Source organism: Corythoichthys intestinalis, chromosome 15, assembly GCF_030265065.1.
Source record: "Corythoichthys intestinalis isolate RoL2023-P3 chromosome 15, ASM3026506v1, whole genome shotgun sequence".
Taxonomy (NCBI): Eukaryota; Metazoa; Chordata; class Actinopteri; order Syngnathiformes; family Syngnathidae; genus Corythoichthys; species Corythoichthys intestinalis.
This window is the reverse complement of record NC_080409.1, coordinates 53,518,990-53,534,500: the sequence shown is the minus strand read 5'-3', so window position 1 is coordinate 53,534,500 and position 15,511 is coordinate 53,518,990. Positions and strand designations below refer to the sequence as shown.

At 38.9% G+C, this 15,511-nt stretch overlaps 1 protein-coding gene across 2 annotated transcripts in view; it reads right to left on the bottom strand.

Moving 5' to 3' along the window:
* Positions 1-15,511, bottom strand: part of LOC130930694 (unconventional myosin-VI-like) — a 130,649-nt gene that overhangs the window by 104,681 nt on the left and 10,457 nt on the right. For both annotated transcript variants that reach the window (XM_057858734.1, XM_057858735.1), the window contains exon 2: positions 7,870-8,010. In XM_057858734.1, coding sequence (XP_057714717.1) covers positions 7,870-7,986 — 117 coding nt within the window. In that variant the 5' untranslated portion in view covers positions 7,987-8,010. The remainder of the gene's footprint in view (positions 1-7,869; positions 8,011-15,511) is intronic.

Below are 15,511 nucleotides of genomic sequence, written 5' to 3'. Positions count from 1 at the left end.
GCTTTTGATGAGTAAAATTAAGATGATTCTGCATGCTTTCCTGAAGTATTAAATTTCTGATGTGAAAATTGAGTGATTTATTAGCTGTTGAAAACCTGCACTAAATAAAAAAAAAAATAAGTTTGCTATTTTGGGCAAAAACTTAATATAAATGATATGTAAAATATTGCTATTGATCTTGAAAATATAGGTGATTATCTCTGCATTTGGTGATTTTTGTGCATATAGTTTAAAATTTGAGAATTATATAGCCTTTTTTTTAGCCAAGTTTTGTTATACTTCCAAAAAAAAAATAATCAGGATTTTATTAGGGAACGACTTTGAGACGGTTTTACGTCCATACCTATGAAGAATTTGGGGATTTAAGCATTTATTCACAAAAATTTAAACGTAAACTGCTCTTTGTTGTGGTAAGGCGGCGCCACAGTGACCTAAAGACGAGCAGCACATTCGACATATTTACTTTTAAAAAATGCTATCTGCCAGTTTTTTTTTTTTTTTTGCTTTTAACCAAGAATCGAGACTGTTTTACGTCCATATCTATAAAGAATTGGGAAAGAATTCAGGGATTTACCAATTTATTCACAAGAATTTTTAACGGAAAAAGCTCTTTGTCTGTTTCTCCACTTGGTCAGCTTTGAAAGAGATAGGCCCCTATTAATCGGCCCCGCGGCCAGTGTCCCGACAATAACATTAAGGAAGGAGCCCGTTTTGGTTTTACGTCGCTAGAGGCTTTGATTTTGAAAATATTGGAACGCTAACTTTTTGAAAATAGGCCCCCTACGGATCGGCCCCGTGTCCCGTTAACTGATAGTGAAGCCTATACTAGACGATAGCAAAGTGCTCTACAGAGCCCATGGCAAAACAAACAAATGCCCGTCTAAAAATGATACTGTACGGAAAGGACAAACTTGTGTGTCTGTTAAACAACGACTGGAGACAAAATGGCGGACGAGACTCCGGCATCGTAAAGTCAAAACTGCCTAAGGCGAGAACGGCGTAACCCGGCGAATATCGCAAACCCCCAGGAAGTCGCAATATCAGGTTTGTTTCCCACTATTGTACAGCGCTAATAAGAATAATTCTCATTATTGACAATATATGTATAGATTTTTCATTGTTCTGGAATTTTTTGGTTGAAATGAATCAGATTAATAAGTTAACCATGCCTAATCATGCCACAGTAATGGGATCTGGAGCAATACATTCCTTGGCAAGTGATATTCTCTTTCTATTGTGGAGCATTAATAAAAATGAGCAAAACAAAACAACCGAGCTGCGAGGGAAACAAGGGAAGACATGGCACCGTGATGAATAACAGAATCTAAACACCTGACTGACTAACTGACAAAGCAAAATGATGGCAGCACTCCGTACTGGTCCTGTGAGAGCCCAAAAAACAACCTAGAATCCAAATGTAAAAATTACATAGCTGAGAGTAAATGCATTTTATTCTGTTCATGCTTGAATAATACATATCATCTTAAAGCTCTTCTAATTTGGAGCTCGTCCACAATCTGTCAGAATGTTCAAGTTAAGAATAGATCTGCCCGCAGTTACGGGCAAGTAAGCTAACTCTTTTAAAGGGGACATATTATTTTCACTTTGTCCTAGGCCTGCCGCACAAGGAATAACCTGGACAAAAGCGTTCGACCATTCGCTGCCATCCCTCCCACTTGGCGGTCAATGGTGATGAATTTAGGTCATTTACTGTTGGTTTTCAGTCACTCCCTTTTGATTTTGAGGCACTTACGAGTCACTTCCTGTTGATTTGGGGTTACGGAGGAGGAAGTTACCCGGTAATCTCCCCAAATGAATAGGAAGTGACCCCAACTCAACAGGAAGTAACCTGTATATGGCCTAAAACAGACATGTCCAAAGTCCGGCCCGGGGGCCAAATGCGGCCCGTGGTCAAATTTCATCCGGCCCCCAGCCTCTGTCATAATATCAATAACGTCTGGCCCGCACACAGACTTAATAAATTGGTAAGCAGAACTGCTACCAGCATATGAAGTAGCTTAAACACTAAATGCTGCTCCTCATTTACCCACTAAAAGGTAGCAGCACTCTGAGCAAAATTACCCTGTGTGACCCTTTACTCCCAATTTTCTAAAATGGCGACAATCAACAAAAAAAAAGTTGACTGCCGACACTTCAAGGATGGGTGGAAATTGGACTATTTCTTTACTAAAATACGCAACAACTGTGTCAGCCTCATTTGCAAAGAGACAGTTGCTGTTTTTAAAGAGTTCAATGTGAGGCGACATTAGCATACAAGACACACTGACATGTACGACAAGATTACAGGGAAGATACGTAGCGAGAAATCGAAGCAATATGAAGCTAGTTTAATTTTACAGCATTAGTATTTCGCAATAGGCCAAGAGTCGAAAGAGAACGCCACAAAGGCTAGTTGCGAGATTGTTGAAATTATTAATATAAAAAAAAAAAAAAAAAAAAAAAATAGAGCAAATGTGACACACAGAATGGCTTGCTAAAATTTGCTTAAATACATTGTCTACGTAAAGGACGTCAGCCAAGGTCGGCCCCCCACATTTTTACCACACCAAATCTGGCCCCCTTTGCAAAAAGTTTGGACACCCCTGGCCTAAAACGAACAACAACAAAAAAGACTTGTAGATGCCCCAGAAATCAGAAAGACTGGCTGCAAATACGCTGGTTTCGAATGAACAGATTCACTCCTCCCAGTCCAAATGGATTGGGCGTCAAGCGCCGTCGACAGCAGCCATAGATTAAGACACTATTTTAATGGAAGATTTTGGTAGCAGCTTGTTGGTTCCTTTTTTTTTACTTCAATTAAACATTGACACCTTTTTAAAACAATGTTTTGATTCTAGGAAGGAGCATATCGATAACCTTTTGGAATAAAAAGTGTCACCATTTCAATATTTTGTCATACCCCCAATATCAAATATAAAAAAATCATTAAAGCTTGCCTTCAGGTTTGTATCTACACGCTCTGTACTAATACACTACATAATTTCACAAAACAGACTTCAAGCATATTCAGCCACAATAAAATCCCCATGACAAACAGTACATCTAAGCCTTAAAATTGACAAATAAGTGAAAGCCAGGCCGATGGTTGTGTCCACTAATGAGCTCAACACTGCAACAGAAAGTGTGACAGAAAAAGAGACCTTCAATCAGTCTTTCATTTTCTCACTGAATGGGTCATACGGTAGTTTGTTTTTGTGCAAAAGAATAAACTGAGGATGAGGTTCAACGCATTCCATTCGAGTGCTGTGGTCATGAAAGAAACAAGTCATTATAGGCATGACAGCCATTCATGGGCAATCATGCAAAAATGATGAAGTCTAATTGGGTGAGGAATTTGAGTGGCTTATTAAGACTGTTAATTTGGGGGGGACAACTACCATATTGACCCGAATATGTATGTTTTTTGCATTGAAATAACACTGAAAAAGAAGGGGTCGTCTTATATTCTCAGTCTAGACATTGTACCCATTCACGATGCTAGATGGCGCCAGATATCATTGAAGCGATGTTCTGTCGTAACCAGTGTTGTTAATTTTACTTTAAAAAAGTAATTAATTACAGTTACAAATTACTTCTCCCAAAAAGTAATTGCGTTAGTAACTCAGTTACTTGAATTTAAGAGTAATTAGTTACTTGGCAAAGTAACTAGTGATAATTTTCATGTTTTTTTTTTTTTTTCTCAAAAAAAATAAAAAGGGCACACAATGTGAAGTTTAAAGGGTTTTTGGGACAATTGGCCCTAGCCCAATTCTTTACCCTAAACTTAACTAGACACAGGGGTATTGCGGATATTGCGATAACTTGATAGTAACCTCTGCTATGTGTGGAAGTCATTTAAAGTTGTGAATCAACCGTTAAAGTTGTTAAAATTGCTCCCGCTATTGCATTAGTTCCCTTCTGTCTACTTTCAACATGTGTAAGTTTTAAAACTGTTTCATCATTTAAAGATAGATTTAAGTCAAGATTTTGCCCATTTAGGACCATTTTAGATTAAAAAAAAAAAAAAAAAAAAAGTAGGTTCGCTAGGAAGGATCTCTACAACAGAGCCTTCCTGAGAGGTCTACTGCTTTAAGATGGCGGCTGTTTACTAACGCATGTAGTCCTTAAACATGTTGCCAATGCAGCCGTGTCTAACATTTGCATCTAGTTCTATAATATGTGATATCTACCGTATCATGTGGGCGTAGTTTGTAGGCTACAGTCAGGTATTATTGGAGCCACCTAGCATCGCGTTTGCAACGGCGTCTTCCCCACTCCTGCTCTGCTCTCTCGTCTCCGTGAGTCCGTCTCTCTGACTTTTTTTGTTCAACCAACTTAGTAACGCATAGTAACGCACGCCTTTCCCGCCTCAGTAACGGTAACGGCGTTGCCAAGATGAGAAAAGTAATTAATTAGATTACTCACTACTGAAAAAAATAACGCCGTTGGTAACGCCGTTATATTGTAACGCCGTTATTAACAACACTGGTCGTTACAGAGCTCAGCTACTCTTTTCAGTTTAATAACCAGTTTGCATTATTTTATTGCAATGTTTTTCCTTATTCAGATTTGTTTCAAGACTACAGTTACAGTTAGACTTCACTTTGATGGTTAATGCAGTTATTGCAATTTTGTTGTTTTATCACAATAGATTGGTTTATTTACATTTCAAAAACCAGAAGCCATTCATTTACGAATGTGATTGCACTTTAGTTTACATGTTTAAATGTTCAGATATTAAGATTTGAATGAGGCAAAATAACATGTTTTTTCTCTCAAATATATTGTTATAATCATTTGTTTGGGATGTACTGTAATTATTCTCTGTATAAAAATTAATTTGATGTTCAAAAAGTCTTTTTCAAACTTGAGTCTTGAAAAAGAGGGGGTCTTCTTATGATCAGGGCCATCTTATATTCGGGCCAATACGGTATATAGGTTTTCATTGAAGATAATAATAAGTTGTATGAGTGGATTGGTCTTATTGAACTAGCCAATTCATTGATTTAAAAAAATTTTTTTTTTTTTTAATTGATTTGCTGTCATTTTAGCATCTATAGACAATTACAAATGCCTCGTAGTGAAAATTCAGTCACAAGTGTTTGTGGTTTATAGCACAGCTAATAGAACATGTTTGGTTAAATCCAACTCACATTGTACGAAACCACAGCAATGTTTAAGACCCCTTAAGCGCCGCAATTTGCAAAATTGCAACAAGCAACATTGCTGACTTTGGCAGGCCAGAGCTTCAAATACGGTGACTCATGTAGTTTCTAGTTTGTACCAAAACAGGGCAGATGTCTGCAACTTCAGTTGCACATTACAATCCACATTATACGGACTAAGACCATGTCTACATGTATCTCGCAAAAAGAACATTTTCTCCGGTTTGTCCTATTATCCACACACAAACGCACATTTTGGGCGTTACGAACGAGGGTTTTTAAAAACTCCAGGCAAAGTGAAGATTTGTCAATTTTATGTTTGATGCTTCGTCACGTCACATGACTTGTGTACATTGATAACTGGGAGGTTTGCGTTTTTTTCACAGTGGAAACGTCACTGCCTGCAACAAAAAATGTTCAAATGTTATACGTGCAACAAAAAATGTTCAAATGTTATACGTGCGACCTGTGTTTACTTTCAGGGACTTCGCTTACGGTCACGGGGGATTTGCAATCTTACATCACATATACATTGCGAATGTATTACAGACATATTTAATGCACATATATAAACTCTTAGCGACCTGGGCTAACTTGCTAATGGTTCATGAACATCTCACAAGACAAGGGCTAAACAGACAAAATACGATCGTTGAACCATTTTACTTTTGTCACTCTGTGCTTGAATGCATATTCAGAAATATGTAAAAAAAAAAATAAAATAAAATTACAAAGAAATTTACTGTTACTGTTGGGTGTTGAAGGGAATAGTATCGTTTCTCGTATTTACTGTTTGACTGTTTGTATTACTCTAAAACACCCAACATATAACAACTAGCATTCATATTATAGTTTAAGGAAAACAAGCAGAATATATTTGACATAGGGCATCAGAGATACATGACGCCTTCTTATCACCGAAGCCCAACGTGTGCATCGTGCAACTGACTGAGCAAGATTGACACTAAAGAGGCAAGACAAGGCCACGTCTACACCACCTACTCCCGCAATCAGTTCTTCCGGACAGTCCAGAACAGATAGCGGGACATCTTGTCTTGACAAAGAACATCTGATAAGGAGGAACCCGCGACCGAGAAGTGAACTCTCAGCACTCACGTTGCGCTGAGGTGGCAAAATCCAAAACCCTTGTTGCCCTGACAACATTAACTCCCGAATCCTCCTGTCCAATCCACAAACAGACTATAATCCAATGCCCAAACACAGTCTTCTTCTGCCTACAGCACGCCCCGTGAGAGCCTTCAAAAAGACTGAATGTTTAACTAAAATGACCAGTCAAATCTGCAACAGAGGAAGACCCAAACACACCCTTCTTCCTGCCCATGGCCCACCCCGCGATAGCCTTCAAAAAGACTAATCGTTGTCATTTTTTCTCGGGAACCTTTTGTTGACTTGTGATATATGACCTTGGAACGAGTCTGTCTCCTCGCCTGAGTCTGTTTCTGTTTCGCCTTGCTGTTTGATCGCTGTCAACCTGAATAAATTGTCAACTTATGCTTTGAAGCCCTTTTCCAGCTTTCAAAATAAATGGAGTCAGTACAAGGAGTTAAGACTAAGGTGAACACACAAAGTTTGGCCTTTTGGCCGGGTTGTCGGGTTCTCTCCGGCCCGGGTCGTTGGAGCTGCGCCAGCGCGGGTCCGGCGGTTCGGCCGGAAATCTGGCTAAGAAGAGGTCAGATTCCTTCAGTGTGGATGATATTTTTCATGCCAACCAGGTGGTGTGGAGTTTTCTTCTTGACAGATGGAGAAAAATACTTTTTAAAAAGCCCTGATACGTGTGGACACTAACTTGGAAATTTGAGAGCCATAACTTTATTGATCAAATTGTTTAATTGAACGTTTGAACTGAATTTCAATCAAAACAAAAACAAAGTTGCTAATGTACAATGCTGCATTCAGACTACAGGCATATCTAATTTAAATTGGCTTCCTTCTCAAATCTAAATTTTAGGGCTGGCTGTTCTCACTATTTTTAGTGTCCAAATCTGATCTGGGCCTGTTCAGACTGGATCACATTATTGACCAATAAGACAGGTTGCTGTGGTAAAGAAGGTGTCATCCAGCATAGCGTGACGTCACGGACAGTCAAAACCGATCTGAGCTGTTCAGACTAAGAAGCATCTTGTCCATATTGGATATGAAACTACCTTCGATATGTGGTTTCAATCCATCCAGCAAAAATCGAATTTCTGTGCTTGTGACTGTTCAGATTACAAAAGAGACATCCAGGATAGGCTAAAAATCAGATTTTGACTGCTAGTCTGAACAAAGCCAAAGAGTCATCAAGCTGACATCAATGTTTCCAAGAGTGTCTTTTTACGAAACAGTGGTAGAGATGGGAACACTTGGGAAAAAACAGAAGCTGCTTTAAAGACTGTACAGCTCAGGTGTAGCAGGTGGCCTCTATCGTCTAATGACCAGCGCTCTTACAGGCAACACTATCAGACACCTGCTGTCTCTCCCTTTTATTTATTCATGGCCAGTAAAATGTTCTCCCTCGTGCTTCACTTATTACACCTTGTTTTGTTGTTTCAGCTAGTCATGTTAGATCCTTTATGGTGACAATATGAGTTGTGGTTATTCTTATAAAATGTGAGCATACAAATATCAACGCTGAATGGCTGATGTTGCAATTCTCAGTCAGCAAATTATAGCTATCGTTGCCTTTTTGTGTGCTATGACCCACCTTGCCTTTCTGGCTCAGCGGTTCTATAGTGAGGGTGTCGGCTCCGATATCGACGATGGTGCCCAGCTGGAACCCATCTGTGGGGTGGGGGGCCCACACTGGCTTCCCATCCTCCATGGCTTAGTCAGCACGGCTTTTAACCTAATGCAATGATACAGGAAGACACACTTTTACAATTATTGAACTCCCGTTCTCTGTAGCATATCAACTGAAACACAAGGGTGCACAAGCAAAGGAAATGTACATGTTAAGTTGTAATTATTTGCCATTTTCCCAAATTAGCTTCAAATGATGAACTTAGTATTTAGATATTTTTGTATTCAATCATCATCAAAGTGCCTCAATTGCTGCAAGTCATGAGTATACCATTCCACTGGCCAAATTCTTCAACTATGTTCTAAATCAGTGGTTCTTAACCTTGCTAACGATACCGAAACCCACAAGTTTCACATTTGGATTCACCGAACTCTTCGGAATTAGATAATAAAATTTGTTTGGGTTTTTTTTCAAATTTAAAACCAATATATTTAAGCTCGCAAGCTAATAAGTTAGCTAATTCCTGTTCAAAATTCTTCTCATTTTGACAGCATGTATTATAAACAGGTCAAAATTGGATACCAGGCTGCCCATTGAGCCGTTGTATGCCCTCATATCAAGTGCGAGTCAACCTTCCACTGAGCAAACCAGTGCCTCCTGCCATCAGATTGAGGGCCAGCAGATAAAATAAATTGATTAAGCCTGTAAATTGGGAGAAAAACCAGTCTATAACCTGGTCTAAAAAGCCACTTAGCCTAGAATTTATCAGTGTACAAAAATAGGGCTCTGCGTTTCTTTAACTTAGCCGAACCCCTTGGGCTTACTCACCGAACCCCTGGAGTTCGATCGAACCCAGGTTAAGAACCACTGATGTAAATATTTTCTAGAGCAATTCATTCTTAGTCTGTGTCTTATGTAATTACCGTAATTTTCGGACTATAAGCCGCTACTTTTTTCCTTCATTTTGATACCTGTGGCTTATAGTCCAGTGCGGCTTGTTTGTTGATTTTTTTAGGTAACACATTATTTGACAGCAGTGTCATAAGACTGTCATAAGATCATTAAAATTATGACATGACACTATCATGGACATTACTGAATGCTTATGTCATTAAGTGTCATTTGTCAAATTATGTCACTAACTCAATTTTTGTCCATCTTGGATGTTTTGCATCCATTCAAAAGTGAGATCATTTGCCGGATAACACTTAATGACATCTGTTATAAGCATTCATGAATGCTCAGGACAGAGACATGTCATAATTATGATTGTGTAATGACAGTCTTATGGCACCACTGTCAAATAAAGTGTTAGCAAATACCATAACTAGCAATTGATGAAACAACTGGAACAGTAACTGAAGAAATATTTAGCACAGAAAATGATTTTTGATTGTTATTTACATCTGTAGCGCTGCAATGCATGTTAACAGGCATGTTGGATGACAACAGTGTTGACAGCAGATGGCAGCAGAGGTTGACTGTCTCCCCCAAGGAAGCAGTGATTGTCAATTGAAGCTTCCTGAAGCAATAAAGCTTTGCAGCAAATTGGTTCAAAGCGTCATGGTGCTTCGTTTGGTCTTTTGACAGTCGTATGATGGATGCCGCTGTCAAATAGTTTTACCGGTTAATATATTTTGCTGTAAATATCCCATGATACAGTGAGGACAGCTGCGGCCTATAGTCCAGTGCAGCTTATCTATGAACAAATGCCGTTTCCGTGCCAAATTTGGTGGGCTGCGGCTTATAGTCAGGTGCGCCCTATTGTGCGAAAATTAGGGTATGTGCCCGTGGAAACACAAAACTATTTGATACAGACCAAAAACCTTCCAAATAAAACTCTTCAAACATAACGAGTGGGGGTTTCATTTAGAGCTGTCCCGACTAGTCGACGTAGTCAAGGTCATCAATGACGTAAATGTGTCAAGGGGCACAACATTCCATTGACGGTTAATGAAGGGTTAAAAAAATATCTGCGTGGAAAGTTGAGAATCGCAGATATTCAGTATGCAATAGGGGAAAGCGGCACAATGCCAAAAAAGTGCACCACAGTGGCCAAAACATTGACTTATTTCAACAAAACAAAGGAGGGTACACTGTTGCGTCTATCTTTAATGCCAAGCTTGACTGCACGTCGGCCGTGAATGAACACCTAAAGCGCCGTCACCCTAGTTGTAATTTTGGAAGACGACAGGAGACAACAAGCTGGCAGATCGTAAGTCCATCTAACTAACTAATGACGTTTTTTTTATTGAAGTTGCTAAGCCTGTCACAATATGCAATGAGTCCATTTATTGCACTGTAAATAAAAATGAGGGTGGTCATTTTCACGGCTGCGTTTTATCGTCGCGCGCATGCCTGCATACATTTGTGCGTACATGTACACGTGCATGTTGATGGCGTTTGAGACTCCAGTTCTTTTCACAGGTGTTGATTTGTCATCAACATGCCTTAGAATAAAAGTTCAAACAAACAAAATAAGGAAACCTATCTATATTAAACACTGCAAAACGTTAGCATTAGGGCTGTCAAACGATTAAAATTTTTAATCGAGTTAATCACAGCTTAAAAATTAATTCATCGTAATTAATCGCAATTCAAACCATCTATAAAATATGCCATATTTTTCTGTAAATTATTGTTGGAATGGAAAGATAAGACAAGACGGATATATACATTCCACATACTGTACATAAGTACTGCATTTGTTTATTATAACAATAAAACAACAAGGTGGCATTAACATTAACATTCTGTTGAAGCGATCCATGGATAGAAAGACTTGTAGTTCTTAAAAGATAAATGTTAGTACAAGTTATAGACATTTTATATTAAAACCCCTCTTAATGTTTTCGTTTTAATAAAATTTGTAAAATTTTCAATCAAAAAATAAACTAGTGGCTCGCTATTGTTGATGTCAATAATTACACAATGCTCATGGTCCATAAAATCAGTCGCACCAAAGCGCCAGCAGAGGGAGACAAAAAACACAAGTAACAAGTGGACATGACACTGCTGTCATTTTAATCTGTTTGAGCGGGGCATGTGCGTTAATTGCGTCAAATATTTTAACGTGATAAATCTTAAAAATTAATTACCGCCCGTTAACGCGATCATTTTGACAGCCCTAGTTAGCATTGCTACATTGAGGCTAATGGGGAAAAAAGGCAATGTACTAACCACTTTAGTCTGCTATAAAACATTGGCAGTCTCCTTCAAAACACAAACTTGCGGTTAAAAGGTGACACTTCAAACGTGAAAAATGTTTGAAATCCAAGACTCGCACTATTGACTAAACCAAATCCATTGTTTGCCAGGCTATTTTCCAGCTTTTAAAAAAGTAAAATGATGTACAGTAGTGAAAAAGTATCCGAACCTTTAGGAATTTCTCACATTTCTGCATAAAATCACCATTAAATGTGCTCTGATCTTTGTCAAAATCACACAGATGAAAAAACAGTGTTTGCCTTAACAAAAATCACCCAAACATTTATTGGTTTTCATATTCTAATGAGGATAGTAAGCAAGCAAAGATAGAATGGGGAAAAATAAGTCAGTGAACCATAACATTTAATATTTTGTACCCTCCCATTTGGCAGGAATAACTTATAGCAGACGCTTCCTGTAGCTGCAGATCAGTCTGGCACATCGATCAGGCCCATTTTTCTCTACAAAACTGCTGTAGTTCAGTCGGATTCCTGGGATGTCTGGCACGAATCGCTGTCTTTAGGTTGTGCCACAGCATCTCAATGGGGTTCAAGTCTGGACTTTGACTTGGCTACTCCAGAACGTGTATTTTGTTCTTCTGAAACCATTCAGAAGTTGATTTACTTCTGTGTTTTGGATCAATGTGTTTTTGTCTGACAGACGGTCTCAGGTTTTTCTGCAAAACTTTTGATTTCATTCTTCCATTAAGGTTTGCAAGTTGTCCAGGCCCTGAGGTAACAAAACAGCTCCAAATCATGATGCCCCTTCCACCATGCTTTACGGTAGGGATGAGGTGTTGATGTTGGTGAGCTCTTCCATTTTTCCTCCACACATGACGTTGTGTGTTACTCTCATACAATTCAACTTTGGTTTCATAAGTCCATGAAATATTTTGCCAAAACCTCTGTGGAGTGTCCAAGCCCCTTTTTTGCAAACACGAGCAACTATGTTTTTTTTTTTTTTCCTTTTAGACAGCAGTGGCTTCCTCGGTGGAGTCCTCTCATGAACACCATTCTTGGCCATAGTTTTACAGATAGTTTATGTGTGCACAGAGATACTGGACTGTGCCAGTGATGTCTGTAAGTCCTTAGCAGACACTCTAGGGTTCTTTTTAACTTCTCTGAGTATTCTGCGCTGATCTTTTGGCGTCATCTTTGGTCGACGGCCACTCCTTGGGAGAGAAGCAACAGTTCCAAACTCCCTCCATTTGTGGACAACTTCTCTGACTGTCGATTGATGAACATCCAGACTTTTAGAGATGATTTTGTATCCTTTCCCAGCTTTATGCAAATCACCAATCCTTGATCGCAGGTGTTCAGACAGCTCTTTTGACCAAGCCATGATACACATCAGACAATGCTTCTCATCATGACTATTCTTACCAGGTGTGTGTTTTATAGTGGGCAGGGCAACTTAAAACCGCTCATCAGTGATTGGGCACACCCCTGACTTAAATTTTTTGGTAAAAATTGGTTTTAATTGCTCTTTAAGCAGAGGGCTCACTTACTTATTTTTCCCATTTTCTCATTGTTTGCATGTTATCCTCATTGAAATATGAAAACCTATAAATGTTTGGGTGGTTTTAGTTACGCAGACATTGTTTTTTTCCATCTGTGTGATTTTGACAAAGATCAGATCACATTTGATGATGATTTTATGCAGAAATGTGAGAAATTGCAAAAGGTTCAGATACTTTTTCATACCACTGTACATATATGGGTCAACAACCTAACAGTGAGTTGTATTTGTACATGACTTGCACTCAACCAGCTATCGTTCACTGGTTCTCTCCATGAACTTGGTATTCTCTAAGCGATTGAGAGAGAGGAGTTTCTCGGAACTTGATTTGACTTGGCTACTTATGGTCTGTTTCACAGAGCTGGACGATTAACCTACATCGGATCAACATTGAGGTTTTTACTGCTACGATAATCTAACCTGATTAAGGAGATTTTTTTTTTTTTTGACACTCTCACATTTTGCCAATCAACGTCAAGCAGCGCGTTTCTGGCTTTGGTGGCCATTCAGAAATGGTAATCGGCAATGAGTTTGTCTGGACTGCACTGGCTAACCTATAACAAATAGCAAATGGACACCAGAACAACCTGAATGGGAGACGACAACATGGAGGCGGAGTATAAAGATGGCAAGAACGCCGACGGCGGCCTCAAATCCTAAACCGGCGGTTTGTTGTCGCCGCTTGTAAAATCTATATCTAACCACTAGGGCTGCAGCTATCGATTATTTTAGTAGTCGATTAATACATCAACTAGAGTGTTCGAATAATCCAGTAATCGCATTAGGAACATTTAATGCGTTGCAGAATCAATTTTAGGCGAAGATTGCACTTTCAAAAGAGCATTAAAGACGAATACAAAATTAAATTTCCGAGTGTTTTTTCAAACTATGCAGGATTGCACTTTCATTCAAACAATTTAGAACAATAGCAAAAATCCGCAAGTTTAAATGCTATAAAAATATACACTTTTTTTTTAACAATGCTTTTAACAAATCGTTCAAACACATTTTCCCACAAAATATACAAAACATACCTATAAACTAAATTATGAAAATATTTAAAAAAAACACACATCTCAAACAAAAACATTATCTTACGTTGGTCTTAACAGGGAGCAGCTGGATTCAGCCATGTTAAATGACATATGTCATATTCAGTGTAGCTACTAAAGGGCCGTGTATCCAGCCAAAATCAATAAATCTAGATGCAAAGACTTTCAAAACAAACCATTACAGTGCCACTCTAATTAACCTCTAATTAACTCTAATTAATACTCAATTTAAAAAAAAAATTTTTTAATCGACAACGTGTGCATCAACTGACTGAGCAAGATTGACGCTGACAAGCCCACGTCTGCACTACCAACTCTTGCAATCAGTTCTCAGAGACAGTCCAGAACAAATGGCAGGACGCCCTGTCCCAACACAAGGAACATCGGAGAACGCCCGATATCCAACTGATAACATGACTGATAAGACTCCAAGAGCCCCTTTGACGCTGAGGTGGCAAAATCCACAACCCCTGTTGCCCTGACAACAGTAACTCCCGAATTGTCCTATCCAATCCACAAACAGACAATAATCCTAAACAACTCCCAAACACACCCTTCTTCCTGCCCACGGCCCGCCCTGCAAGAGCCTTCAAAAGACTGAATGTTTAACTAAGCATTGTCATTTTGTTTTCTCAGGAACCTTTTGTTGACTTGTGATATGGTGACCCTACATCCTCGCCTGGGTCCCTCTGTGCTGTATGATCGCTGTCGACCTGAATAAATTGTTTTTCCAGCTTTCAAAATGGAGTCAGTACAAGGGGTTAAGACTAATGTGAATGCGCGGGGTTTGGCCTTTTGGCTGGATTGTCAGAATTTTGTTGGCCCGGGTCGTTGGAGCTGCGCTAGCGCACATCCGGTGGTGTGGCTGGCGTGATTCCAGCAGTCTGGCTAGAAGGTCAGATTCCTTCAGGAACAAGGGCGTAGGTTTGGTCTCAATATTGGTAGGGACGATATAACAGCACAACCTGCATGTACATTTCTTGCTGGGGACAGGACATCATTACGGGACAGTATTAGTTCAAGTGATACATCGTTCGATTCAAACCTTTGTTTTCAAAAACTACTAAAAAAACATTTTGAAAAATTCCACAATATATGTCTGGATTCTTTTTTTGTTTAGCAAATTTAAATTGCAATATCTGAACAGAATTTAAATTATATGAACATACACAATAATCTCTTAACTATCTAGGAATGCAAAAAATAAACAATTGTCTTAAGACCACTCAACATTGTCTAAATAAAGAAATTAAATACTGAGAAAAGTCTTAGGGAAATCCTTCATGTAAAACACTACTGCTTTTGTCCACAAACACAACCAAACTCAGCAAAAAATGAAAGCTCCTTTGGGCTGCTTAAAGACCACATAAATAAAATAAAAATAAACTGGGGAGAAAGGGTTACACGTCAGTTCACTACTTTTCTCAAAATTAACGTTAACAAAACATACTGAAGGACACTTCTCTCTAAGCAGCTTCCTATTTGAGTTTTGCAGGTTAGAAAATTCATAAAGTTTAATGTTATGCTAACTCTGATGCAGGTCGGATTTTCAGTAGCAAAATTAGTGTTGTGTTCCGCACTTCCACAACATTGACATATTTTTACATTACTTTACAGTGGTTGCTGCTGCTGCTTGCCGAAATAAAATTCTAATATCCCTCGTTGTCGAAGGGGGCGGAGGAGGTGGCATGTTGTTGACATGTTGTATTTCTGTCTGGTGAACCCATGATATTTTGCCACAATAAGGTTGCTTAAAAGTCGGTGGGGATAATTTGAGCATCCTGAAAAGTTGGTAGTGTCATGTCCCTACCGTCGCAAATCTACGCCCT